The 27238-nt window shown below is 51.2% G+C and overlaps 2 protein-coding genes across 5 annotated transcripts; one reads left to right on the top strand and one right to left on the bottom strand.

Moving 5' to 3' along the window:
* The first annotated feature begins 443 nt into the window (after positions 1 to 443).
* Positions 444 to 14341, top strand: Nudc (nuclear distribution C, dynein complex regulator). Of its 3 annotated transcripts, none has more exons than XM_021159865.1 (8): positions 444 to 660; positions 5302 to 5379; positions 11078 to 11281; positions 11374 to 11439; positions 12364 to 12678; positions 13394 to 13477; positions 13570 to 13688; positions 14083 to 14341. In XM_021159865.1, exons 1-8 carry the CDS (start codon positions 580 to 582, stop codon positions 14132 to 14134), a joined length of 999 nt encoding a protein of 332 aa, XP_021015524.1. In that variant the 5' UTR covers positions 444 to 579; the 3' UTR covers positions 14135 to 14341. The 3 variants fall into 3 exon arrangements, with proteins under 3 accessions (XP_021015524.1, XP_021015525.1, XP_021015526.1); XM_021159866.2 differs by lacking the exon at positions 444 to 660 and adding an exon at positions 793 to 933; XM_021159867.2 differs by lacking the exon at positions 444 to 660 and adding an exon at positions 2607 to 2679.
* Positions 14342 to 15219: 878 nt separating this feature from the next.
* On the bottom strand, positions 15220 to 26388 carry Kdf1 (keratinocyte differentiation factor 1). 2 transcript variants are annotated; one of them, XM_021160414.1, is made up of 4 exons: positions 26240 to 26388; positions 17283 to 18350; positions 16139 to 16213; positions 15220 to 15744 (listed from the first exon to the last, which is right to left on the bottom strand). In XM_021160414.1, exons 2-4 carry the CDS (start codon positions 18316 to 18318, stop codon positions 15662 to 15664), a joined length of 1194 nt encoding a protein of 397 aa, XP_021016073.1. In that variant the 5' UTR covers positions 18319 to 18350; positions 26240 to 26388; the 3' UTR covers positions 15220 to 15661. The 2 variants fall into 2 exon arrangements, with proteins under 2 accessions (XP_021016073.1, XP_021016072.1); XM_021160413.1 differs by having other exon boundaries at positions 26299 to 26388.
* Between the last annotated feature and the right edge of the window lie 850 nt (positions 26389 to 27238).

Here is a 27238-nt window from a genome sequence, read left to right as displayed (position 1 = left end):
GAAAAACTAAAGGATTTTCAGACAGTAATGAAAGAGCATTAATCCAAGTGCAAACAGTTTGTAAAACTGGTCTACTTAAACTACAATTTTGTGCTCTTTTCTTAAAAGTCTAGTGTAGTAAGATGGAGTAGTTTGACCCTTTGGTGAGTGTTTTCCTGAGTCTTAACTGCGGCTTGTAGGAGGAGAAGGCTAACGGTATCACTTGATCAAAACTTCCAGCCCTATTAAGATGTGAGCTCAGAGCTTTCTAGAAAGCTCCCAGGTATCTGGTGACCATAGCAACTCAAGCCAAACTCTGCGGCCGCGAGCCCCGCCCACTGCCTTGGGGCCGCGACTGTTGATTTGCTCCTCGGCTTAGCCAATGGCCGGAGAAGCGGGTTGTGTTCCGGGAGCTCAATGGGCACCGATGGGCGGGGAGGCGGGAAGAAAGCCGGGAAGGGCGGGCCCGCACGGCCGGGCGGCTCCTGCGTGTTTCCGGCTCCGCTGCGGAAGGCTAGCGAGGGGAGCCGTTGGGCCCGCGCGAACCGTGGGGAGCGCGGGCATCGCAGAACGCGAGAGCGGAGCTCGGGGCGCAGCACGATGGGAGGGGAGCAGGAGGAGGAGCGCTTCGACGGCATGCTGCTGGCCATGGCGCAGCAGCACGAGGGCGGCGTGCAGGAGGTAAACGACGTGGCCCGCGCCGCAGCCCTTCTCCGCGGACGGCCGAGACCTCCCCCACCCCGGCCGCGCAGGTCCCCGGGTCCCCGTGCCCCAGCTTCCGGTCTGACCAGTCCGCGAGTGAAGTCTCGCTCCAACGCCGTCAGCGCCCTGCACCTAGCCCCCAAGAGCAGTTTTCCTTGTCCCAGAGTGACCCCAGAGCTTCCGCACCCACTCTGCGCTCCACGGGTGTTTCTGCTTTCATTTTAATGGTTACTGTGTAGAGCATCCCTAATGGTGATTACCCTTTAGAGCATCTCTGGGCCGACTCTTCTAGATGTGATCTGCATCTTATCCAGAGTGGAGCCTGCCTATCAATACTGTGTAGGGTAGTGAGAGCCAGGGGGGGCGGTTAGCACGTGGTCTCTTTATATTTGAAAGTATACTGACTGAGGAAGTGAACCGGAGACCTGTAGGTTAAGCTTCCTCCTGGTCTAGCCTCAGTTACCTCGTTTGTGAGATGAAGTTTAGGAATATCAGCTCCTGTTGTTTTCTTTTTCTTGAGTCAGGGTCTTGCTCTAGATCCATGACTTACCCAGAACTTGCTATATAGACCAAGTGACTGCCAAATCAGGGTCATCCTTCTCCCACTGTCTTCAAAGTGCGGGAACTTGGATGTGGGCCACCCTGCCTGGCACCTAAGTATTTGTCATTGTCGTGTACCAGACATAATAAGACTGGATCCTGGGGATGCAGACACGGAAGAGACTAGGCTTGGCATTTGGGGAATCTCTTGAGAGTTTCTTGCTTTAAAAAATTATTTGGAGCCGTGTGTTCCTTTAATCCCAGCACTCAGGAGCCAGAGGCAGGTGGATCTTTGAATTTGAGGCCAGCCTAGTCTACAGAACGAGTTCTAGTACAGCTTGGGCTATACGGAGAAGCCTTGTCTCGGAAAAAAAAAAAACAAAATCAAAGAAATTTATTATTATTATTATTAGTAGTAGTAGTAGTGTTTGTGACAGGGCAGTTTTAAGGGGCCAGTTCATTCCTGCCACCAGTATCTGGGTTTTTAGGGTTGAGTTGCTAGGATTTTGAGGCAGTCACTTTTACCTAGTGATTCATCTTGTCAGGATATGATGGTGCGTGACTGGAGTCCTAGCACTGGGGAGGAAGAGGCAGGAAAATTGCTACAAGTTAGAGGTTAGCCTGGTCAGTGTAGCAACTTCTAAGCCAAGCAGGGATATATAGTAAGACCCACAAATATAATAACCCCCAAATAACCCATAGGTGATGTTGAATGGCCAGACCTAGTTCACACAGTGGATGTGTAGCAGATGAGCTGGCAGAGGTAGAAAAGCCTGTGGCTGACTTCCCACATATTCCATTCTGTAAGCACCTGAGGGTCAGAGAGTGACAAGTTTACCCAAAGCCAGACCCCCAAGTCCCCAAGGAGACGGGATCCTGCCACCCGTCACTGGGGATGGCTTTCCATTCTGTCTTGGTCAGAGTGACCACTGCTGTGATGAAGCAGGAAGAGCAGCTTGATGAAAGGCCTTATCTCACTCACAGGTTCACAGAACCAGCTCATCATCAAAAGCAGTGGGGGCCAGAGCTGGAGCCAGGAGCGGATGCAACGGCCATAGAGGGGCATTGCTTACTGGCTTGCTCCTCATGGCTTGCTCCGCCTTTCCAGAACCCAGGACCACCAGCCCAGGGATGGTCTCGCCCCCAATAGGCTGGGTTCCGTCAATTTCCTTAAGCAGCTGCTCTAGAGGCTTGTCCGCAGCCTGATCGTATGGAGGCATTTTCTTAATTGGAGTTCCCTCCTCGCTGATGACTTTAACTTGTGTCAAGGCACATAAAACTGATTCGAAGTCTTTTTCTCTAGGTGCCTGTGTTAACCCAGGGCTTCTAAACCCTTGAAGTGGGGGAGTCTGTCTAATCTGCAAATGTGAACCTTCTTGTCTGCGTGTCCTAAACTGACACAATGTGAAAGTGTTTGGGAGTGAATTCACTTTGTTTCTGTGAATTCAGTGTCTAGAGGTAGGGATGGCGCCCGCCTGTTAGGATAAGTTCTGCCTCAGATTCAGAACCTTTCACTGGGGCTGGGGCAAGTGAGAGTCGTTGTGCTAACTGGGGACCGGCACCAGCTTGTGCTTCTCCCCCCAGGAGTTGACTGAGCATGGCCCTGTCATAAAACACTTGAGCCAAGACATGATTTCAGTGCTCCCAGCTTGCTGTGGATGTGAGGTGACCATCTCCCTAAGCTTTGCTCCCCCCCTCCCCAACGTGGTTTTTCTGTATAGCCCTGGCTGTCCTGGAACTCACTCTGTAGACCAGACTGGCCTCGAACTCAGAAATCCACCTCCTCTGCCTCCTAAGTGCTGGGATTAAAGGCATGCGCCACCACGGCCCGGCTCCCTAAGCTTTTGCTCCTTGTCTTTCCCACTGTGATGGGCCAAGCCTGAAGCTATAGGTCAAAATAAACCCTTTCCCCTCTTAAGTTGCTTTCCACAGGTCTGTGGTTTTGGTTGTTGGTTGTATTTTTTGCTTGCTTGTTTTTTTTTTTAAATCACAGCATGGGGATAAATAACTAGGAGCCGGGCGTGGTGGTGCATGCCTAATCCCAGCACTCGGGAGGCAGAGGCAGGCAGATTTCTGAGTTCGAGGCCAGCCTGGTCTGCAAAGTGAGTTCCAGGACAGCCCGGGATATACAGAGAAACCCTGTCTTGAAAAACAAAAAAACCAAAAAACCTAAACCAGCATTTCTGTGGGAAATGAGACAAGTCCCACTGCATAGCTGAGGCTGACTGTAAACCCGTGATCCTCCTGCCTCAGCCTCCTCAGCACTGTGCCGCCACACTCAGTTATTCTCATTCGAAAAATTCTAGAGGTGTGGTACTGCACACTTTGAATTCCAGCACTCAAGGCAAAGGCAGGTGTGTCTCTGGGAGTTTGAGGCTGGTTGGACTCTACGGTAAGATCCCGTCTGGAAAGCAACAGTGCTCTGAGAGATGGCTAACTTCAGAGCACATCCTCTTCTAGAAGACCCGACTTTGATTCCCATGTAATTCACCATGTAATTCCAGCTTCAGGGACTCCTACTCTGGCCTTTGTAGGCAACCGTCCATCCGTCTGTCTGTGCCTCTTCAGGGCTTCTTTTTTCTTTCTTTATTTTACATTTACTTATTTTTACATTACAGGTGAATGTTCGCCTGCGAGTGTATTGTGTGTGCAGTATGTGTGCTCCTGGTACTTTGAGGCCAGATGAGCTTGTCAGATCTGGAGTTACAGATGACTCTGAGCAGCCATCTCAAGTGCCCGGAACTAAATCCAGGGGCTCTGTGAGAGCAGGAAGTGCTCATCAGGGCTCAGTCCCCTTGCCAACCTGAGGGCAGGCATCTGTTGTTACAGTTGATCTGAATAAGGTCTGAGGATCAAGCCCTGCAGTGTTAGAAAGTTAGGAAGGAACATCCACAGCCAAGTCCCTAGCAGAGCATTTCTCCTACTCAGCCATAGCCCACCTCAGCTCTCCTGTCTGGAAGACAGGGTCACCCCACTCAACCTTTAGCCTGGATTGTTACTACCAGTGTGATGGATTCACTTGTGTGCCAGGCTGGCCTCTCAAGTCCCTTGCCTGTGAGTGCTAGGATCATAAATGTTCACCCCACTGTACTTGGTTTTATGAGTTGCTCAGAGACCCTGGCTTCAGCGTGCTGGGCAAGCACTCTGCCTGGGGGCAGGGATGCTGAAGGAGTGGTTCTATGCTTCTGCTATGTGGATTCTGGGAATAGAATCTTGATTGGTAGGTACCACTGAGCCATCTCAACTGGTTCCTTGTTTTTGTGGGATGATGTCATAACTCAGGATGCCTGAAATTTGCCATGTAGCTAAGGCTGGCCTTGAACTCTGTTCCTCCTGCCTTAGCCTCCTGGGATTATAGACATCTGCTACACTTCGTTGTTTGAGACAGGGTCTTAATATCCTTTGTCAACATAGAACTCACAGAGATTCCCACCTGCCTTCCAAATGCTGGATTTAAAGTGTGTGCCACCATGTGTGTCCTTCTGCGCTCTTGATATGTCAGGCTGTTCCTCTGCTCTTTCTTGTGTACTTGAGAGGAAGGCACTATGCCCAGCATCTCTTTCTTTTTCCCCCTTTGAGACTGGGTTTCTCTGTAGTCCTGGCTGTCCCGGAATTTGGTCTGTAGGTCAGGCTGGCCTCGAACTGAGGGGTTGCTACCTCCACTTCCTTAGTCTGGGATTAAAGGTGTGTGCTACCACCACCCAGCTTCATGCCCAGCTTCTTAAGAATTACTTTATTTTTAGGGGGCAGTGGAACTCAAGTTGTCAGACTTGGCACAAGGGCCCTTCCCATTGAGCTGTCTCTGTGGGGCCTTTGACTTTTCTGTCTGGCAATGAAGGCTTGGTCAAGGCATTTCAAATCACAGATGCAGAAGAAGTGTGTCTGGTGGGTCCACTGTGAATGTGTGTACATACACACAAGCTGAGCCGACTGCAGGAGCCTGGAGGGAGGCCGGCTGCTCAGGTTGGCGGTGCAGAGTAAAAATGTTCAAGTTCAAATTCTCCCTAAACTAGGGAGCTGTCTGGAGTTGAGGGCCCCCATCCTGAGCCCTGGGCCTCAGCTTCCTCCTCTGTCTTCCAGCTTGTGAACACCTTCTTCAGCTTCCTTCGACGCAAAACAGACTTTTTCATTGGAGGAGAAGAGGGGATGGCAGAGAAGGTGAGTGCCGGGGACCCCCTTTCCTTGGGCGGGCCTGGGAAGCTCACCTGGCCTTCCCAGGCCGGAGCAGAACGGGGCTGGGGAAGGGAATGTCAGTGACCCCCCCACCCCCACCCCGTCCTTTTCCCATGAGTTTCCTGTGATTCTTGACCAGTTTAATGGAGTCAGCCATCCCATTTTATGGAAGAGGAAGTTGGCTCAGAGATGTTTTACAGTCTGCAAAGTTTTGGACTGTACTGTGAGAGAAACACCGTGGAGACCAGTTTGCACTGGGCTTGCCTTATGTCCTGACTCGCCCTCACCCTGACAAGGCTTTTACTGGTTATCTGGGTTGCAGGAGTGGACAGACATTAAAATTTGAAGCTTAAAACAGGCATGGTGATACATGCCTGTAGTCTTAGCACTGAGTTTGAGGCCACCTGGAGCTATAGCATGCGATTCCCATCTCACAAAAGAAAGTGACAATTAAAAAATGACAGGCACAGTGCCTCAAGCCTGTGATCTCCGCACGTAGGAGGTGGTTGCACAAGCTTAAGAGTTTTGGTTATCCTTTTTTTTTTTTTTTTTTTTTTGGTTTTTCGAGACAGGGTTTCTCTGTATAGCCCTGGCTGTCCTGGAACTCACTTTGTAGACCAGGCTGGCNACTCACTTTGTAGACCAGGCTGGCCTCGAACTCAGAAATCCGCCTGCCTCTGCCTCCCGAGTGCTGGGATTAAAGGCGTGCGCCACCACGCCTGGCTTGAGTTTTGGTTATCCTTGGCTATGCAGTCGACCTCTAGGTTGGCTCATTAGACTCTGTGTCAGACCTACTGCCCCTTTCCCTCAAGTCACATGAGCTCCTGCCTCAGACTCAAACAAAACAGGAACTCTGTGTGTGCTGCTACATACTCGGTGCCCGGGGAGGCTGAGGCAGGAGTTTGGCTTAAGCCTTGTGTTTGAGACCAGCCAGGTACACTTAAAAAGGAGATAGGAACACTAGGAACTAAGTGTTGACAAAGATGTGCAGAGGTTGGCATCCCTGGGCACAGTCGATGGCAATGTCAGGACAGCTCCTCTAGCATAAAAACAGAATCACCACACCAAGGAGATCCGGTTCTGGGCAAAATTGGGAAGACACACACCTGTGATTCTGATAACATTATTCAGAATAGGCAAAGGGGGAGGGGCCTGGGGAGAAGGCTCTGTAAGAGGCAGCTGCAGCGGAGGGACTCTGTGTTTCCCAGAACCCATATCAGGTAAGCTCACTACTGCCTGTAACCGGCTGGAGAGGATCCAATGCAGTCTTCAGCCTTCATGGTCACTTGTACTCAGATGGGCACACCAGCACAGAGATGTACATAGGAATGAGTGGTGTTTGTGAGAGAGGGAAAGAGTCTGTCTACATAGCCCTGGCTGACTTGGCACTCACTATGTAGACCAGGCTGGGCTCCAAGTCAAGACTCCACTGCTTCTGCCTCCCAGGTGCCTGTCATGAGATGTAAGAAGCCCAGTCCTTTGACACACCCCTTACGTCAGTACTTACCAACTTTGCTGCTGAGGGCACATTGCACTGAGCTTGCATGCTTTTCCTGTAGTCTCAATTTTCAGTTTTATTCTAAAAGATACTTGGAGGCACTCCGGAGGCAGAGGCAGGAGATCTCTTGGGTTTGAGACCTGCCTGGTTTATGTAGTGAGTTCCAGGGCAGTTAGGCCTTCATGCAACGTCTCACGCACGCGCGCACACTCACACACACTCACACGCACACACATTGATACAGAAGCAGAAGAAGCAGATTTGTGCATCAGGGTGTGGCGCTTCCATGTCCTCTGGGCTTGTGCCCCAGCATCTTGATGTGCAGCAACTAGGAATGGTCTAGACCCCACTGTTTAGGGGACTTTTGGGGACTTTAATTGTATAAGTGTGGCTAACTAAACCATTGGCTGCTGAGCACCTCGGTCTGCAGGTTCTTCCCACTGCCTTCCTGTGCTGGGAGGTGGGGGGTGGGGTGGTGGAGGGCAGAGGGGAGGGGCTCGTCAGATCCAGCTCTCAGTTCCTGCCCAGTCTTCCTGGAGCCAGCCCATCCTGAGCATACAGGATTCTAACTGACCTGGTTTCCATCCAACATAAGGTGTTCCCACCAGTCTAGAAATACCAAGGGCTTATGGGCTTTGTGTCAAGCAAGAACCAGGGGAAAGACTTAGGCTCTTTCTTTTTTTTTTTTTTTTTGGTTTTTCGAGACAGGGTTTTTCTGTATAACCCTGGCTGTCCTGGAACTCACTTTGTAGACCAGGCTGGCCTCGAACTCAGAAATCCGCCTGCCTCTGCCTCCCGAGTGCTGGGATTAAAGGCGTGCGCCACCACGCCCGGCTAGGCTCTTTCTTTCTTTTGAAGATTTATTTATTTAATGTATATGAGTACACTGTAGCTGTGTAGATGGTACAGATGAGCCTTTATATGGTTGTTGGGAATTGAATTTTTAGGACCTCTGCTTGCTCTGGTCAACCCTGCTTGCTCAGTCCCTGCTTGCTTCAGCCCAAAGAATTATTTATGATTATACATAAGCATACTGCAGCTATCATCAGACGCAGCAAAAGAGGGCATCAGATCTCATTACAGATGGTTGTGAGCCACCATGTGGTTGCTGGGATTTGAACTCAGGACCTTTGGACCTTCAGAAGAGCAGTCATTGCTCTGACCTGCTGAGCTATCTCACCAGCCCCCAAGACTTGGTTTCTTGCTGTAGCTCATGCCCCCGGTGGGTGTAGTGTTTCTTTGCTCTGCAGGGATGCTGACAGCTAGACCTCCAGGCTTGATCTGTCTCCTTTTCCTCCCTAGAACTAGGTTACAGCTAGTCAGGCAGGATGAATGAAGCTCTGAGTGGTTTCGCTGTGCACTCCCCCGCTGTTGCTCGCTCATGCCTGGGCTTACTACTGTTCAGTGGTACTCTGTCATTCCTCTGTCGTTCCTTATTTGTAGCTCCCTCACTAGCCATTTGCTTCTATGGAGAGGCTATGCAGAAAGAGCCCAGACTCACTGCTTTCAGAGTAATTACTGTGTTTCCAAGGTGACCCATGAGGTGGGGTTTTCTTCCACTGTTAAAACTCATGGGCTTGAGTAAAGGTGCGCCAGGGTTGTTACCAAATCAGTCAAGAGGGAGCCTAGGTCAACGGACACTCGTGTGAGACTGTGGATCAGCACCAGTGCCAGGCCCCCATGTAAACAAACACTGTCAGTGTCTGTCACACGTTTGTCATGCTGTCCCTTGCTTCCCCAATTCCCTATGTCTAGCTTAGGTACACCTCGCTGCCTCCCCTCTGTCTTTGGCTGTTAGCAAGGAGTCTACGTTTTGGTCATTTCGTTATTTGTGTGTGTGGTACTGGGGACTAACCCTTAGGGCCTTGCTCCACCCCAGTCAGAGTCTTGATATATAGGGCACAGATAGCCGCAAACTTGAGACTTTTCTGCCTCTGCCTTCAGAAGGATGGGGCTGCAGGAGTGAGCTGCCATGCTTGGCTGTGTCACTGATTTTTTTTTTTAAATTTATTTAAATTCTATAAATGTTTGAACAGATATACTTCCCAGTTAGTGTAATAAATGTTTTGTAAAATTACTCTATGTTCAGAAAAATGGTTGAGGATTTGAGATGCTACAGAGAGATGAGGTGGGGTCCAACTTTGGGGGAGGGGGCATGAGCACAGCTCTCATCCTTCCGCTCAGGAAGAAAGGTGCTGCTGACGGGGTGGGCCTTGGTCTTCAGAAGACAGGGAGCTTGGCATTGTGAGAAACAGAAAAGGTGGCCTGAGAGCCACAATGGCATGGGGCTAGCCCCAAGGAACAAGGTTGTCCCAAGTAAAGGGAGCAACAAACAGCAGAGTGTGGTAGTTACCCAAAGAAAAGTTACACACATGCACCATACACACTAGCTCCAGCCAGGGGTGAGCATCAGTGTCCTGAGGAGTCAGAGCCAGTCAGCAGGGGACAGGCCAAACAGAAGGACCTGGGCAGCCTGAGTGTGGTAGGCTGCAGGCCGGAGGAGTGGGCCATGCTGTGTAAGGCTGCCAACTCTGTAACAAACACACACACCCCAACTCTAGGCGTTTCCTAGCTGGGGCCTGTGGGGCAGTTTAGAAGTTGAGAAAGGGCAGGGGCCTGGTCTGCCATTCCAACCCAGGCTGGGAAAGAGGGAGATTGGTTAGGCGGAGCTAGAAGACAGAATCAACAGGACCCATCCTTGAGCGACCCTGACCAGATGAATTCCCCTGTTGTCCATTGCTTTTGAATGTGTTGCTAACCCTGAGTGTGGTCAGGGTCGGGTTCATGTGTCTTTGGGTTGGGTTTAAGTGACTCTGTGGTCTGACCTACCAGACTGATAGAACGAACCATTCTTGTCCCTGTCAGCTCAGTAAAGAAAACACTGATGCTCACCCATCAGGTCCAGAACAGCTCACCCTTCCCCACCTGCCAGCACGTAGTTCCTAACAGTGTGTCAGTGACTGAGGCTTGACCCCAGGACCTCCACAGCTTCTACCTAGGCCACTGCTAGTGTGTTCTTTGGTGGGAGGGGCCCGGGAAGAAGGGTCAGGCTGTTCTAGTTGGCCTTGACTTTGCCCAGTAGCTCTTCTCTGCCCTCTTTAAACCTCCCGGGGCTAGGAAGTAATAGGACAAGTGGGTTGTGACGTGATTTATGGGATTGGAAGAGGGGAGGGCCCTTGTTCCTGCCACTCCTTGGCCAAGGAGTGAGTTCAAGGTCCCCATGATTACAAGCTGGTGACAAGGCTCTGTGGTGGAGCAGCCTCTGCTGCAGTTGCTTCGTGACCTCTGTTTCTCTCCGCAGATGCCTCTGAGATGCCCTGCCATGCCTAGCATTTCCCTCACTCCTGTCATTCCCCTTATTGGTGGCACTTGGGTGTCTTTTACCCTTGCAGTCTGTCTGAAGCTGACAGTGTGGCATGGGGCAGGGGCTGGGAGTGACGGGTAGAAGGGTCACAGGTTTTGGCAGAACCTTGGGTGGGGGAAGCTTATGGGTGACTCCGTGACTTCGTCTCCCCTCCTGCTTAGCTGCAGAGGGGCTTGGGAGATGGTTTATTGAGCACTGGTCACGTGAGGTGTGTGCTTTGTTTCAAGTGTGGAGGCCACAAAGTTGCAGTTTCTGAGTCTGTTGAGAGTCAGCTGGAGGTGAGACTGGAGAGAGGTTTGTGCTGGTGCTGGAGGCTGAGCAGCGAGGAAGGCAGCAACCTCATTCTAGTGAGAACAAAGTAGGCCCAGGCTGCATTTAGAGTGGGATGACTCGGGTCAAACTCCAGACCCGGGACAGGTGCTGTGGAGGCAAAGCATCATGGGAGCTTGCTCAGTGGATGTGAAAGGACTTGTAATCAGAGGCTCTCAGGCTAGGGATGAACCCAGCTTCTTCCCTTGGGAGGGGTCTAACCTGCTGATTCTGGCTGTGAATTTAAGTGCTGCCATTTGGGGCTATCTGCCCAAGATGGATGTAGGCAGGAAAAGAGGCGGTCGGGGAACAGGAAGTATGGACCTGAGTGCTTAGGGAAGGCTTCCTGGAGGGGCTGAGCTGGAGTTCTGCTTGTAGCAGAAGCCGCTAGGGACACGTCCTCACCAGTGCAGCTGTTGTAACGGCCTCAGTGGTAACACTGGGGTAGGCAGTGCTCTGTCCCTAGGCTTTAAGACACTGTCTCTACTCTGATGCTTTCCTGTCCTCCTTAGCTGATCACACAGACTTTCAACCACCACAACCAGCTGGCACAGAAGGCCCGGAGAGAGAAACGAGCTCGGCAGGAGACCGAGCGCAGGGAGAAGGCAGAGCGGGCAGCCAGGCTGGCCAAGGAGGCCAAGGCAGAGACCCCGGGGCCACAGATCAAGGAGCTGACTGATGAGGAGGCAGAGCGACTGCAACTGGAGATTGACCAGGTGAGGCTGCGCCACCCTCATCTCCTTCACCCCGACCCTACTGCACTGGCCTGGGAAGTAGGGCTTTGTCTCAACTCTGTCCTCTACCACAGAAAAAGGACGCAGAGGATCAGGAGGCCCAGCTCAAGAACGGCAGCCTTGACTCGCCAGGGAAGCAGGTAAGAGAATAGCAGGGCCTGCACTGTGGCTTCTTCTTTCAGTAGAATTCCCTCCTCACCCTCCCCTGTCCCCAGCCTTGGGACCCTTCCATACTGCAGAGCCCCACCCCAAACACATGGAAAAAGTAGAACAGAGCCAGTGTGGTGGCCATGATGATAATCTCAGCACTTGGTGGGCTGAGGCAAAAAGATTGATGCAAAGTTGTTCTATATAGTGAGAACCTTTCTCAATAGAAAATAAAACAATATTTTCTTATAACCCAGGCATAGTGTTTAACCCCAGCACTCAGGAGGTAGAGAAGCAGGTGCTTCTCTGAGTCCCAGGATGGCCAGGGCTCTGTAGAGAGACTGTCTGCTGCTGCTGCTGCTGCTGGTGGTAGAAGACTGTCTTTAATAATAATAGCAACAACAATAATAATAATACTTTTTGGTAACTGTGCTGGCCGTAGTCCTGGGACAAGAAAATCCACAGGTGGACTGACAAGATGGCTCAGTGGTTAGGGGCACTTGTTGCTTTTGCACAGGACCCAGGTTTGGTTCTCAGCACCTATGTGGTGGCTCACAACAGTCTCTAACTCCAGTTTTAGGGGTTCTTCTGAACTCTGTGGGTACCAGGCATGACCTAGATGCAAAGTACTCATATACTTGAAATATTTCTTAAACTGTTCCCGAGTCAGAGGGCAGCATGCAGGGTGGGCTGAGGGGCAGCAGCTCAGCCACAGCCTCTGTCACATGGTATAGTTTGAGCTGTTCTGGCAGAGATTGGGACCTGGTTTTACCTTTAGTTCCCAGTGGCCCATGATGTGCAGGCCTGCCATGCCTAGCTTGCTTTCTTGTGGCTGTTATGTGTAGCGGCCGTTCTGGGCCTGGCTTGGTGGAAGTCCCGTGTGTCAGGTAAGTCACTGAGCTTCCCTGACTGAACAGGATGCAGAGGAGGAGGAAGACGAGGAAGATGAGAAGGACAAGGGAAAGCTGAAGCCCAACCTAGGCAATGGGGCTGACCTACCCAACTACCGCTGGACCCAGACCCTGTCAGAACTGGATCTGGCAGTGCCCTTCCGGGTCAGCTTCCGGCTGAAGGGAAAGGATGTGGTGGTGGACATTCAGCGGCGGCATCTCCGGGTGGGCCTTAAAGGACAGCCACCGGTGGTCGATGGAGAACTCTACAATGAAGTAAAGGTGGAGGAGAGCTCGTGGCTCATCGAGGATGGCAAGGTGGTGACAGTGCATCTGGAGAAGGTACGAGCGTCCCGTCCTACCCTGCTGCTGACTCCATTGGCTGGGCTGCCTGCCTTGTGGGTTTATCCCTCACTTCGCTCTTTATAGTCAGGTTTACCTGTGTGCCTCGCTAGGGTGGGATGGGCAGAGTCGGGGTTGAGTGGTCTAAGCCTATCCCTCTCCATCAGCTTGCACGTGGGTTCTGTTCCATGCTTGTCTGAGACCTGCTGTGCCAGGCACTGTTGTAACAGAATGTACGGAAATCTGCCCCCAGACAGCCCTCATGTCTCCCACTCTTACCTTGCTAGAGGTGGGATATTTACTCCTAGGGTGAATATAGGTGGTGTCTGGAAAGAGCTGAGAGCACATGGACCCTTCCCTTCCCCTGGCGCAGACGGTGGCTTGGCTTTTTGGCTGCAGCCCTCTGACCGCTGGCAGTACTTGATTTTCCTCCCAGCCTGAATCTCCTTTCTTACCTCTACTCCCTTTTCTTTGTTTCCGTGCAATGCCTTAAGGCCCAGGTCGTGCTCCAGCTTCTCCTTCCAGCTGAGTGGCCACCCGCACGCTTTCTTGCCCCAGTTGATTGATTTGCAACTGTTGGCCTCTGTGTCTTCCCCAGCTGCTGGGCAGGCAGAGGTCTGCTTCTTCTGTACCCCCCCCCCCTCCCAGCACAGGCCTGCATGGGCCTTGGGTTGAGCTGTAATTCCTAGGTCATAGAATGGATTTTTCTCTTCAGATCAATAAGATGGAATGGTGGAACCGTTTGGTTACCAGTGACCCCGAAATCAATACCAAGAAGATTAATCCTGAGAACTCCAAGGTGAGTCCCAGTTGGCCTGGGAATCGTTTCTGTGGAGCTCCAGGGGTAGGTAGGCCAGTGCTGCACTCATTCTTCTCCCTGCCTGTCCCTAGCTATCAGACCTGGACAGTGAGACTCGCAGCATGGTGGAAAAGATGATGTATGACCAGAGGCAGAAGTCCATGGGCCTGCCCACCTCTGATGAGCAGAAGAAACAGGAAATCCTGAAGAAGTAAGCAACTCAGGCATGGGGAGGATTGCTGGGGGCTAAGGCCTGGGTGACAGCAGTGGGCCACTAAATGGGACTCCAGACTGCCCTGCCCACTTGCAGCACAAACTAGCCAAGTTCATGGTTCTGTCTTGGCTAGCCTACCCTGTGTGGTGCTGTCACCTCTAGGACAAGGCCACCTTAAGAAGAGGAAGCAATAGGTAACAGGCAGCCATGGCCACCTGCTGGAACCTGGTGCCACTGCTGGTACTTCCCTTCCGGCCTAAGGGCTCAAAAGCAGGCAGGCTTGGTCCAGGTTTTTCAGGGTTCTGAGGTGAGGCCCAGTGTGAGGAAGTAGGGTCGGTAGCTCAGGGCTGAGGTGGATAGCTGAGGTCACTTTTCCACTTCTGCTTCCTAGGTTCATGGATCAGCACCCAGAGATGGATTTCTCCAAGGCCAAATTCAACTAGTTCCTGGGTTTACCTTCCTGAACTCTTGCAATTGAGCCCTTAGCCACTCAACTTCCTTTCCTGGGACCTGGGAACCTTAGGGCTGGGGCAGGCATGGGACTTCCCAGGCGTGTGAGCTCCAAGGATTCACTGGAGAAGGGCTGGGTCTTGGGAGTCTTGTCCTTGCCATTCATCCTGTTACACATTAAAACTATTTACCCTCTTCCACCTGTGTCCCTCGTCTAGATCCTCTGTGGCTCCAGCTGCTGGGAGCTGGGATTTTGGCTTCTAGCCCTGAGTCTGCTGTGTAGCATTCTACCACATGCTAGGGCAGGTGTTTGACTCTGGATCTCAATTTCTCCTATGACTTTAGGGAGGACTATGACAAGGGAATTAAGTTTTAGTTTACATTGTGTGTGCAATATATATATATATATTTGTGTGTGTGTGTGTGTATATATACACTCCTTTTCTTCTTGCAGTGCTGGAGATCAAAGCTGGGACCCCACACACATGCTAGGCAGCACTATGGATACCCACCCACCTGGTTATTTTGTTCATGCCTAGACCCGGATAATACAGCAGCACCCAAGAGAAGAGGCCAGTTTGATTGCTGTAGCTTTACCTGGGTCCTATAGAGTATCCATTCGGAAACTAGCTAAATGGTAGTTACCACGTCCCAGAGGATGCACGGAGACAGTAAACAAGGGCTGTAAGGGAAGTAATACTTCCTGGATAGTCTGTGGTCACTGGGCTAGCTTCTGCTTCAGGGAGTCCCGCTCCTAGCTTTGGTGCCAGCTGCTAGCTGCAGGGACGTCTTTAAACACGAGGCTCCCTCAGGTTGCGAGTAGCAGTGTGATGAGGTGAAGACCACAGTGCTGTGCTAGCACTAGCAGGAGGTAAGAGGGGTCACTGACCAGTGATACTGAGGGGCTGCCAGAAAGAGTGGGGGAACAGGGCAGTCCAGGCCCCTAAATGATTCATTATCTTCTGAGGCTAGTCTCTCTTGCTTCTACCTCACTCTTGTCTTCCATAATGCTGAACCAGATTGGGTGCCTATGTCCTAAGCAGAGCAGCACTCGGCATACGGCACAGAGTAGACTATGTAACTGATGACCAGGCAGGTGTATGTGCTTGCAACTAGGGTCATGTTAACAGTATAGAATAGCCAAGAACCAATATGAACTGCTTATCAATATAGCAAGTGGGCACTGCCCACAGAATCACAGAGGCCATGCTGTCCCCAACCCAACCTACTTAGTCCCCATAATTGCTGAGGGTGTCATGGGAGTGGAACTGGGAAGCTACTTCCAAGGCTTTGCTTTCAGGCCGCAGAAGAGGCCCAGCCAGCAGTCAGGCCAGCTGGAAGGGGGTGTGGGCACCATGGCCCTGTGAAATGTATGTGGTCTAAGGGGATTCAACAAAAGCAGAAGCCAGAGAGGTCACTGCTTCTGGGCTCAGAGTCGGCCCCACACAGAGGTCCTGGTTCCTCTCCTCCGCTGGCTATGCTTCTTCCAGGAGAGGCTGTGACTGCTGGGCCAGTAGGGGTTAGCAGTACACCTGCAGCAGGGGTGCCCCTGAAGAGTCTGTGTCCGTGCCCTGGAATGATGAGTCTTGGCTGGCTGGGTACCCTGGTTGGAGGAGGAAGCAGAAGCTCAGAGAGGGCAAGGAGCTCATCCCAGGTCTATAGCCAGGGAGAAGCCTGGTCAGCCAAAACAGCCTGGCAACTGCAGTGTTGTCTGTAAAAGGGTAGGGACCTTGCTCCTAGAGACAGCAGTAGAAATCATATAGGGAGCATTTGTAGATGCAGGCTGGATGGCTCCCTGGCCACCTTACTCCCCAGATCAATTCTAGCTGTATTCTAGGAACCTCAATTCAAGCCAGCTTCCACAGCTGCAGGGGGTACACAGTTGCTCGGCCTTTTTCCACTTCTGATCCCATCCTCACCCACCCCAAAAGAAGCTGGAAGGTCATCTGAAGGGCACCCAGTGTAGTTCCCACCCTCTGGTCAGGTCAGGACCACACCTGGGGCTCCATATGGCCTCAGCTTCCTGGCGATGGCATCTGCGGTTGTCTCCTGGGAGATCTGCACTGTCAGCTCTAGGGAGGAAATATAAAGAATGGTCATTAGCGTGTTCTTTTATACAGCTCAGTCCCTGTCCCTATTGCAGCTCAGTCAAGAAGGGTGCTTACTGTACAAAAGAGTAGAGAAGCAAGTTTAAGATTGGGTGTGGGGCTGGTGAGATGGCTCAGTGGGTAAGAGCACCCAACTGCTCTTCCGAAGGTCCAGAGTTCAAATCCCAGCAACCACATGGTGGCTCACAACCATCCGCAANGAGATCTGGNGCCCTCTTCTGGANTGTCTGAAGACAGCTACAGTGTACTTACATATAATAAATAAATAAATCTTTAAAAAAAAAAAAAAAAAAAGAATGGGTGTGTAGCTGGGCGGTGGTGGCGCACGCCTTTAATCCCAGCACTTGGGAGGCAGAGACAGGCAGGTTTCTGAGTTCGAGGACAGCCTGGTCTACAGAGTGAGTCCCAGGACAGCCAGGGCTACACAGAGAAACCCTGTCTCGAAAGCCAAAAAAAAAAAAAAAAGACTGGGTGTATATGTACAGGCAGGTGCCTGTTTGACTAGGTCAGATCAGTGGTACAAATTCTTGTGTGTGGGTAGTGTGTTTTTTTCTTTTCTTCTCCCTCCCTCTCTCTCTCTCTCTCTCTCTCTTTTCTGTTGTTTTGTTTTTTGAGACAGGGTTTCTCTGTATAGCCCCAGCTATCCTGGAACTCACTCTGTAGACTAGGCTGGCCTCAAACTCAGAAATCTGTCTGCCTCCCAAGTGCTGGGATTAAAGGCGTGTGCCACCACTGCCCAGCAGTGTGTATTTTTCTTAAAGACAAGGTCTCTACCTAATACTGCCCTGGAACTCTTGAGAGACCTTTTTTCTCAGCCTCTGGAATTCTGAGGAACCCTTGTGACTAGCCAAATTCTTGTGCTTTGGGCCCTTATTAAGGCCAGACCTGGGAGCTGCTCTGCCAGTTAGTCATAGGGTAGAGAAGGAGTTTACAGACCCGAGAGTTTAAGAGAAGTGCCAGCTGGCTAAGGGGAAGCCCCACAAAGCCCAATCCTTCTCCTGTAGCTAGAACTTCCCTACTCAGGCCCACCTACCCTCCTGGCTGAGGCCAGAGCCCAGCATGGTCTCATGGCCACTGTCGGGGGCAGCAGCAGGGGCAGTAGAGCGGGCTGAGCGCCCCTCGGAGGTCTGTGGGCGGGAGCGGCTTTTGCGGGTACTAATACGGATGATGCCCCGCACCAGGCGGCCCTCGGCGTCTTGCTCATCCAGGTGGTAGTCCTGCGTGATGCTGCTGATCAGGTCTGAGATCTTGCTGGTCTTCTCCAGGAACACGGTGTCCGATGTGCACTTGGCCAGCTCGTCAATCTGGTGCACACTGAACAGCTCTGTCAGCTTCTTGAAAATAAGCACGTCGATCTCCCGGCTCGACATGGAGCCACTGCCCATCTCAGGCAGGTCCAGGTCCGATTCATGGAAGGAGTAGTACTCCTCAGAGCCGCGGGGGCTGTTGGTGAAGGTGCTAGGCAAGCTGTGCCGTGTGGGAGGAGGCTCGGCCAGGGGCTCCTTGCAGCAGGAGTCCACGTCAGGGACTGGGGAGGTGGCATGGCGGTAGGGATACACAGGGATGCCCTTGAGCTTAACATCAGGGTAGCTGAAGCTGCTGCCCATGCTGGTCTTGAGCCTCTGGCCATCCCGGCGGCTGGGGGGTGCACGGTCCGGACTGGGGGGCACACCATTGTGTTCCTTGGCCCAGGCGGCTTCGGCAGACCCTTCAATGGGGTCTCCTGCAGATAAGCAGGGGCTGCAGCCCCGCACACAAGCCCCACAGCGCTGCAGGCAATCCCTGCAGCGGCGGAAGCAGAAGGCAGCCCTACACCAGTCCCAACCCCAGGGGCGCCAGAGGAGGCAGCAGGTTGGGGGCTCGTTGGCTGGTTCTGCAGAGCCTGAAATGAAGGTGATACTCTCTGGCCCGTGGTGGCCAGGGTCTTTAGGGTCTGGCCTCCTGGTGCGACGGCCCGGTGGGGGCTGGGAGCGCTCATCGTTCGTTTCCAGGCATAACTCTGATGGCCTCTCCCAGGGCCCCAAGCGTGGAGGCCCGGATGATGGGCGGGGCTGTCCCGGCCTGGGCATGGCTCAGAGCATGGCTTGCTGCAGCCAGGCACCTGCAGGGAGAAGCCAGGAGGAGGTCAGGGACAAGCTCCTGGGCTGACCTGAGAAGCCTTAGACTTCTGGGAAGCCTGTGATGAGGATGGATGAAGCATCCTGTAAACCCTTGCAAACGTTGAGCTCTTCTTGTCCCAAAGAGAACGTTCTCTTTGTGGTCTAACTTAGGCTTTAAAATCTCCTGGACTTCTCAATGAATGGCTATTATTGAAAACAAAATATAGAAAATTACAAGTGTCAGTGAAGATGTGAAATGATGTTGGTATTATGGGAAACAGAAGTTCTTCAAAACTGAAGCATATGGGCTGGGAATATAGCCTACATAGCATGAATGAGGCCCCAAGTTCATCCCCAGCACTGCAAACAAAAAACAACAACAAAAATAACAGCCTGGCAGTGGGGGCACACACCCTTAATCCCAGCACTTGGGAGGCAGAGGCAGGTGGATTTCTGAGTTCGAGGCCAGCCTGATCTACAGAGTGAGTTCCAGGATAGGCAGGACTGCACAGAGAAACCATGTCTTAAAAACAAACCAACCAACAAACAAACAAAAAACAGGCTGGCTGGCTCAGCAATTAAGAATGTGTACCACTGGGGCTGGAGAGATGGCTCAGTGGTTAAGAGCACTGCTCTTCTGAAGGTCCTGAGTTCAAATCCCAGCAACCACATGGTGGCTCACAACCATCCGTGCTGAGATCTGATGCCCTATTCTGGTATGCCTGAAAACAGCTACAAGTGTAGTTACATATAATAATAAGTAAATCTTAAAAAAAAAAAAAAAAGAAGTTAGGGCTGGTGAGGTGACTCAGCGGTTAAGAGTACTGACTGCTCTTCTGAAGGTCCTGAGTTCAAATCCCAGCAACCATGTGGTGGCTCACAACCACCCGTAATGAGATCTGACTCCCTCTTCTGGTATGTCTGAAGACAACTACAGTGTACTTACATATAATAATAAATAAATCTTTAAAAAAAAATGTGTACCACTGCCTGGCAGGCTCATAAGCTCCTGTAACTCTGGCTCCAGGGACGCGACACCCTCTTATCTTCTGCTCACACAGCACTCACACGCAGAACTTCTCTCCACTCTGCATACATATACATTACACATATTTTTAAATTTTAGATTTTTTTTTATGTGTATGAGCATTTTGCTTACATATGTATGTGTACCACACACATGCCTAGGGCCCAGGGAGGTCAGAAGAGGGTTAAAGGGGCTCCTGGAACTGGCGTTACAGACAGCTGTGAGCCACCTGTGGGTGCTGGGAATTGAATCTTGGTCCTCTGGAAGAACAACCAGTGATCGTGACTGCTGCCATCTTTTTTTTTTTTTTTTTTTTGGTTTTTCGAGACAGGGTTTCCCTGTATAGCCCTGGCTGTCCTGGCATTCACTTTATAGACCAGGCTGGCCTCGAACTCAGAAATCCACCTGCCTCTGCCNGCTGTCCTGGCATTCACTTTATAGACCAGGCTGGCCTCGAACTCAGAAATCCACCTGCCTCTGCCTCCCGAGTGCTGGGATTAAAGGCGTGCGCCACCAGACTGCTACCATCTTTTCAGCCCTTATTATTTGTAAAACATGGTGTGTATCTGGGGGCTGCTCTTCCAGAGGACATTGGCTCCTACGCAGCAGCTTATAACCTTTATCTCCAGCCTTAGAGGATCCCGTGCCCTCTTCCGGTCTCTGTGGGCACGGAGTGCATGTGCACACATACATTAGTATACAGAAAAGTAAATAAAATCTCTGCTGGGAGCCAGGCATTAGTGGTGCACGCCTTTAATCCCTGAACACAGCAACAGTGTATTCACATACATGAAATAAATAAATCTTTCAAAAAGAAAAGAAAAAAAAGGTTAAAAACTTAAAAAGTACATCAGTGAATAAGTGGATTCAGAAAAATGGAATATCATATAATGGGATATCATTTAGCCTTCCTTTAAAAACACGAAGTTCTCTTGTGTTTCAACCTGGATTAACTTAGCCGGGCAGTGGTGGCACGCCTTATTCCCAGTACTCACGAGGCAGAGGCAGGCAGATCTTGGGAGTTCCAGGGTTACACAGTGAAACCTTGTCTCACAAAAACAACAACAAAACATCATGGATGAACTTTGAAGACATTCTGAATGAAGTAAGCTACACAGAAAGAACAAATATTCTGCTGTTTGGCTTATATGGAATATCCACAGCTGACAATTTAACAGACTGAGAACGGTGGTTTGGGGGGTGCTGGGGCTGAGGCTTAGGACCATGGGAGTTAGGTTGATCGAACACACAATTTCAGCTGGAGACAGTGTCATGTCCCATCACCGCTCTGGAATTGGCATTGATGTATTTAATGCCACAGAATGGTCTGCTAAAAAATGGCATGCAGATATTAAAATGGTAATTTTAATGTATATTTTCCAACCAACAAGGAAAGCTCTCCAGAGGCCTTGCTTCTGAGACTTGCTCCATCTTCTTCCTAAGACATCTGCTCACAGATGCCTTTCTGTCTGACTGGCCAAGACCATCACCATGATCCTCCCTTCATCCCAGATATGGGAATGAATGCGTCGCTCATCTTATTCAGATTTTCCCTCCTAGAAACATTTACCAGCAAGCAGGTTTCTCTCTCTATTTGCAGAGAGAAGGTGTGCTTTGTCAAGATAAGAGGGTCTCATGTAGTCCGTTTGGCTTAAATTTGCTAAGGAGCCCAAGCTACTCTTAAACTCCTGGCCCTCCTAACTCCCTTCTCAAGTACTGGGATTAAAGGAGTCTATGACCTTGCCTGGGAAAACCAAGCACTTAGGGTTCCTTGCCACAAAAATAATCTTCATAGACTAGAGAGATGGCTCAATGGGTAAAAGCATGACCCACCAAAGAACCCACAGAGACGGATGTGGTCATGAGCACCTGTGATCCCAGCATTCCTACGCTGAGAGAGCAGGCAAGGAGAATGAACCGCCTGAAGGCTCACAGGCCAGCCAGCCTGGAGCACACACCACGACACAACACAGCAGCAGAAACGAGAGACCCTGTTCCAGAGAGGTGGAGGTGAGAACCAACTCTCAAAACTTGTCCTCAGATTTCCACACGTGTGTACCTTCAAGTGCAGACATACACACATAATACATAAAAAGCAATAAAGAAGAAAACACCCTTCCTTAAAACAGTAACGTTAATCTTCATTCCTCTTTTGATTTGTTTGCTAGGAATCCTGGACCCAGGACTTTTTCCCACTGATGAACACTGAGCCTGACCATGAGTCAGGCAAGCAAAAGCAACGATAAATGAACGCGATGGTTCCGTTTTCTAGGAAAGCTTTCAAGGCTTTAGGCCTGACTGAAAACTTAGCACTCGGGAGATTAAGTTCTGGGTCATCCTGCACTACAAAGTTAGTTCTAGGCTAGCCAGGCCAGTTTATGAGATCTTATCACAACAAACAAACAAACAAAAAAACCAAACCAAACCAAACCCAGCTGGCCAGGCAGCAAACATGGTGACTCACAATTCTAATGCCAGTGTGGGGGGAAGCCAAATGGTCTCTGTGAGTTGGAGGACAACCCGGTCTATGTCGAGGGTCCAGGACTATATACTATCTCAAAACAACCTACACCTCCCAGGTTGAAGCATGTGGGACCTGAAGGAGCATCTGATCTCAGATGAGCTATTGAGGAACCCTGAGGGATGATGCAGTCCCATGCTCAGGAGAGCCTTAACCACAGTGGAGCCTTGGCTGGGCAGTAACTGTCCTTAGCCTGTATTTTGAGCCACTATGTGGGTGCTGGAAATGGAACTCAGGTGTTCTGGAAGAGCAGCCAGGCTCTTAATTGCTGAGCCATCTCTGCAGCCCGTTAGCTGGTGTTTTGAGATGCTGACCCTTTATCCTTAGATAAAGGATACCTGGTCTAATCACAGAGTCCTAAGGGGCTAGTAAGTAACATGAAAGGAACAAAGCTGTGGCCACCAGCTCCCATTCTGGTCCTTATAAATTGTGTGCCTAGGGCTGGCAGTGGTGGCGGACATCTTTGATCTCAGCACTCAGGAGGCAGAGGCAGGTGGATGGATCTCTGAGCTCAAGGCCAGCCTAGTCTACAGAGTGAGTTCCTGGCCAGCCAGGGTCACACAGAGAAACCTAGGCTCAAAAACAACAACAAAGTAACAATATATTGTTTGCCTTGGGCAAAACAGTGCCACCCTCCACAAACAGCAAATACCACCAGAACTCCTGCCCTGACCTCTGCTATTTGCTGCAGCCAGTGACAGATTTAAGCCCCACAAGGCTAGAGAGATCTCCCAGGTGCCGCATTAGGCAAATAATCAAAGGCAATGTCACCAACAGTGAGATGAAGTGACATCAAATAGAGGAAGGATACGTAGTGAAGTATTCTTGCCTCAAACATACTGGGATGTGACCTTGAGGAGAGGGCAGACAGCCTGGTTTTCAGAGACTAGTCATCCAGTGTGGTCTGCACAGAGCCAAGGATCAGGAGGAAAAATGGGGATAACCAGTGCAAACAGAAAACATCATATATTTATATGTAGTATATCTAATCTTATATTTATTTTGGTTTTTCAAGACAGGGTTTCTCTGTGTAGCCCTGGCTGTCCTGGAATGAACTCACTCTGTAGACCAGGCTGTGTCAGGTCCACCTGCCTCTGCCTCCCGAGTGCTAGGATTTACACCCAGCTGTGTGTACAGACAGACAGACAGATGTGCGTATTTGAGATAGAGTCTCACTATGTAGCCCTAGCTGTTGTAGAACTTGCTAAGCTGATTGGGCAGGCCTTGAACTCGGAAATCTACCCGACTTTACTTCCTGAGTGCTAGAACTAAAGGTGTGCTAGCTGAACCGTCTATCCAACCCCAGATATATTTCTATGAGGAACAAAATAGCCTGGTGCCACTGCTTAGGAATCAGACACTATAGTTCTTAGGGGTAGAGAGACACACATTGGAAGTGTGAACTTCAGCGGTTTAAACCAGCCAGTCAGCACGTGCCTAGACAGCTCACGGAGAGACAAGGCGACACGGGATCGATCCTCCTTCCCGAAGCTTTAGTCTTCTCTGGGAGCCCCTCTCTCTGTACCCTCTGCTGAGATCTCTTGATGATTGGGTCTGCCTTGTACCCACTGTATTAGGATAAGCCTATCTCCTGCTTCCTGCCTCTAGGCCTAGAATAGGGCCAGTGTTAGAAGGTACTATCATGGCACAAACACACTCCATGTGACTTTATGGTAGGGGAAGACCACGGGGGGGGGGCGGGGGGGAGACAAAGGACTTAGACTCTAGGCGGATTAGAGCAGGAACCAGCAGTCCCAGGGAGCAGTGTGTGCCTGTGTAGGAGGATGCCATCTTTGGAAGTGTATAAACGGAAGGAGGCAATCTCCCTCTGAATACCTCTCACCCTACTGCTCTGTTTTTAAAAAAGTATACAAACAAATTGTATGAAGTGACTTTAAGTTCTTCACAATTGAATGTGGTGGCACACAGCAGTTATCCTAGTACCACAAAGGCTGAGGCAGGAGGATCATGACTTTGAGATGAACACATACTATATAGCAAGACCCCATTACAACAAAAAATGTTCTTCACAATCCAGAGGGAGATAACTGTTTGCTCTGATTTGATTAAATGTAAGTTTGGACATGAATTCGTTCTGTCATTTAACAAATACTGAGGACCTACTGTGCACCCTACACTCAATGGACAAAGTGGTAAAACAGACTAGCTCGCCTCAGGAGAGCCCCCTCGAGTGCATGTGACTGTAGACAGCTTACATTCCTTTAACCATGTTGCCTGTAATAAATCTATTAATTCTCAAGGCCTTCTGGGTATGATCCCACTCTACTGAAGCACAGAAGTTAAGTAAGTTGTCCAAAGTCACACTTGTTTCTTAAGATAGGCTCTTATGTATCCCTGGCTGGCCTCAAACTCACAATGTAGCTGGGACTGGGACTGACCCACTGATTCATTCTCCTGCCTTCACAAGTGCTGGTTTATGCATAGCTGGGGAGCTAACTCGGGGTCTAGTGTACGCTAAGTGTCTATCGATAGAGCTGTAGCCTCAGGCCCCCACAAGCACACTTTTCTTTGTACCCAGTTGGCCCGTCCTCAGACCCTCCCCCACTCCTTGCCCAAGTTCTCAAGAGGATTCCTCTACTATCCCATCCCATCTGTGGACTTGTGAGGAAAGGGCCAGTTAAAGCGGCCAGCATGAGCGGGCACCTCTGGAGGGCTTGCATCTACAGTCCTACCATCCGTCCTCGCCCCCCCCCGCCCCCGATCGTTTGTGGGTCTGTAGGAGTATCATGGGTCAGTGTTTCTCTCCCCACCACCAAAGGTTTAGGACTGCTACTGTTCATTACACTGTCCACGGGCCAGCACTGTGCTTAGCACTGAGGAGACGGCAGTGAATGGGCTAGAAACTGGCTCTAGCCAGAGCTCTTCCACGTTATTCAGTCCTTACAACTGCCACGTGAATTATTTACTGTCACTGCACAGTTCAGGAATCGGAAGCTCAGAGAACAGAGAGAAGAGATCAAGTCAGCAGGCTGGGAAGGAACAAGATTTGCTGCGGGGCAAGCCAGGCTCTTCACCCCAGGTCCTCTGCTCTTGGTGGCTCCCTCTGGTAATTTCAGAACTAGAAAGGCTGAGGCGGGCAGATTCCTTGAGTTCAAAATCAGCCTGGGCTACCCAAGAGAGACCCTGTCTGAAACCTAAACAACCAAACAGTCAGCCTTTCTGTTTGTGGTATGAATAGTTGTCTTTCATGAGTGTTCCTTCAAACCATCCATCTACACCTTCCTTTTTCCACGATTGTCCCTGGTCCATCCCTCCTGACAATCCAGTGACACTGCTCACTTAATTTAGTGGGACCAATTTTTGCCTCAATTTTGGCCTGGGACATGAGTCTTGGACCCAGCTTCCTCATCTTTAAATAGGTTCATCTTAGAGTAGTGAGGTGGCTCATGTCTGTAATCCCAGCACAAGACAGGATGAGATGATTAGGACTTCAGAGTCATCCTTGGCTGAATATTGGGCCTAGCCTGGGCCATATGAGACCCTATCTCAAAAAGCAAAGCAAAATATATATTAAATTAACTTAAATATAAGTAAATAATAAACCAATGTGACGTAAAATAAAAACGGAAAACCTCATCTCTCAAAAGAGGAGAGATTAATGTCCTTCTAACCCTCTACCGAGGTATGGGGGTTGGGGGTGGAGCTCCGTGTTTAGCGAAAGCCTGGGAAGACACACTCTTGGCATTCTCTCACTTGGCAGCATTCGAAGGCATCGCAAGGATGCCTCAAGGTCTGATGGCCCCAGGATTCTCTGATTTCTCACTGCCTTCGCCTTTCCGACAGTCCCCGCAAACCACAGAGACAGACAGACAGACAGACTCGGGAGGCTCTCCATGGGCCCTCCTCCCTGTGTCCCCAGGACGAGCCGGCTGCAGCAGCCTCTGTCCAAGCAAACTTAAGGTCAGCGAGCCGCGCTCAGCTCAGCTCAGCTCGGGCGCAGGGCACGGTGCACCCCCCTGGCGCAGCCCCAGCCACTGTCTCCTCTGCAAGCAGGAGCCGCGCGCGTCCAGGCGGCAGGGCTCGCGTTGCCGTCGGGGCGCGCACCGCCTCGCTTGCCACCAGCGCCGTGGCCCGCGACTCCCGACGCTGTTCCACGCACCGTGCCGGGTCCTAGCACCCCAGGCCTCTCGGCCCGCCCAGCCCAGCCCAGCCCAGCCCCGCGCCCGTTCGGGCCGCTCCGGCCGGGCCCCGCGCACCCCGGAAGTGGACGTCGGGGCCCGAGGAGCAGGGCCCGCGCCCCGCCGCCGTCCAGGCGCGGCCTCCAGGGTCACCCACCCGGGGCTGCACCGCCCCGCGCCCCCGCGGACCCGCGCCGGCCTTACCTGCCCAGCCAGGTGAGCCGCCTCCGCTCGGCCCTTCCCCCGCCCCCCTCGGCACTCACCTGGGTCGCAGGTAAGCGTCTCGCGGGAGCGCGGCACGGGGCGCCGCTGGGGACACACTTCCTGCCTCCGCCGAGCGCCGCCGCGCACCTGGCCGAGGCCCCGCCCAGCTCCGGCCCAGCCTGGAGAGTGAGGCCCTGAGAGGGGCCATCGGGCAACAGCGCTTAGGTCCCCTCTCTGCTCTATAGTCCAGTGTCCTGGAAGTATCGGAGAGCCCATGGAGCGCCGACCGGGCCTCAAAGCTCCTACTCAAAGGGCATGCATGCTTCCTGGGAAGCCGGCCCGGCCCCTGAGTCCCTAGCTCTGTCATATGGAACAGTTCTCTGGGCTCTTTATTAGAGTTCCCAGCAGACTGTTGCTTTCCTGTCTTTTGTCTCCTCCTTTTAGCCTCTGACCTTGAGGGTAAGGTCTGGTCTGGTTTCCCTAGTACAGCCCCTGGCACATACCAACTGCTTAGCAAATATTCTTCACTGTTTGAATAGCTAGGTAATGATCTCTTGTCTATCTGTCTGTCTACATAGTCACTTATTTAGGTTTCTCTCTTTTTTTTTTTTTTAAGATTTATTTATTTATTATATGCAAAGTACACTGTAGCTGTCTTCAGACACTCCAGAAGAGGGCGCCAGATCTCGTTGCGGATGGTTGTGAGCCACCATGTGGTTGCTGGGATTTGAACTCTGGACCTTCGGAAGAGCAGTCGGGTGCTCTTACCCACTGAGCCATCTCACCAGCCCTTCTCTTTTTTTTACATTAAATGTTTTTATATGTACATCCATGCACCACTTGTGTGCCTGGTGCCCACAGGTAAGGGAGCAGAGGAGGGTATGGGATGCCCTGGAACTGGAGTTACAGAGGGTTGTGAGCTGTTATGTGAGCACTTGAGACTCGAACTGGGGACCTTGGAACTTGGAAGAGCAGCCAGTGCTCTCCAAGGCAGAACTC

Source organism: Mus caroli, chromosome 4, assembly GCF_900094665.2.
Source record: "Mus caroli chromosome 4, CAROLI_EIJ_v1.1, whole genome shotgun sequence".
Lineage (NCBI taxonomy): Eukaryota > Metazoa > Chordata > Mammalia > Rodentia > Muridae > Mus > Mus caroli.
This window is presented reverse-complemented; position numbering and strand designations above follow the sequence as displayed.

Excerpts from the sequence above, each read along its gene's own strand:
- Nudc (XM_021159865.1), top strand. The coding sequence starts at position 580 with ATGGGAGGGGAGCAGGAGGAGGAGCGCTTCGACGGCATGCTGCTGGCC. Across the intron at positions 661-5,301 it reads ACGAGGGCGGCGTGCAGGAG|CTTGTGAACACCTTCTTCAG; the intron begins GTAAACGACGTG and ends TCTGTCTTCCAG. Across the intron at positions 11,282-11,373 it reads TGCAACTGGAGATTGACCAG|AAAAAGGACGCAGAGGATCA; the intron begins GTGAGGCTGCGC and ends CCTCTACCACAG.
- Kdf1 (XM_021160414.1), bottom strand. The coding sequence starts at position 18,318 with ATGCCCAGGCCGGGACAGCCCCGCCCATCATCCGGGCCTCCACGCTTG. Across the intron at positions 16,214-17,282 it reads CTCTGGCCTCAGCCAGGAGG|AGCTGACAGTGCAGATCTCC; the intron begins GTAGGTGGGCCT and ends TTTCCTCCCTAG. Across the intron at positions 15,745-16,138 it reads GAGGCCATATGGAGCCCCAG|GGTACCCAGCCAGCCAAGAC; the intron begins GTGTGGTCCTGA and ends TCCTCCAACCAG.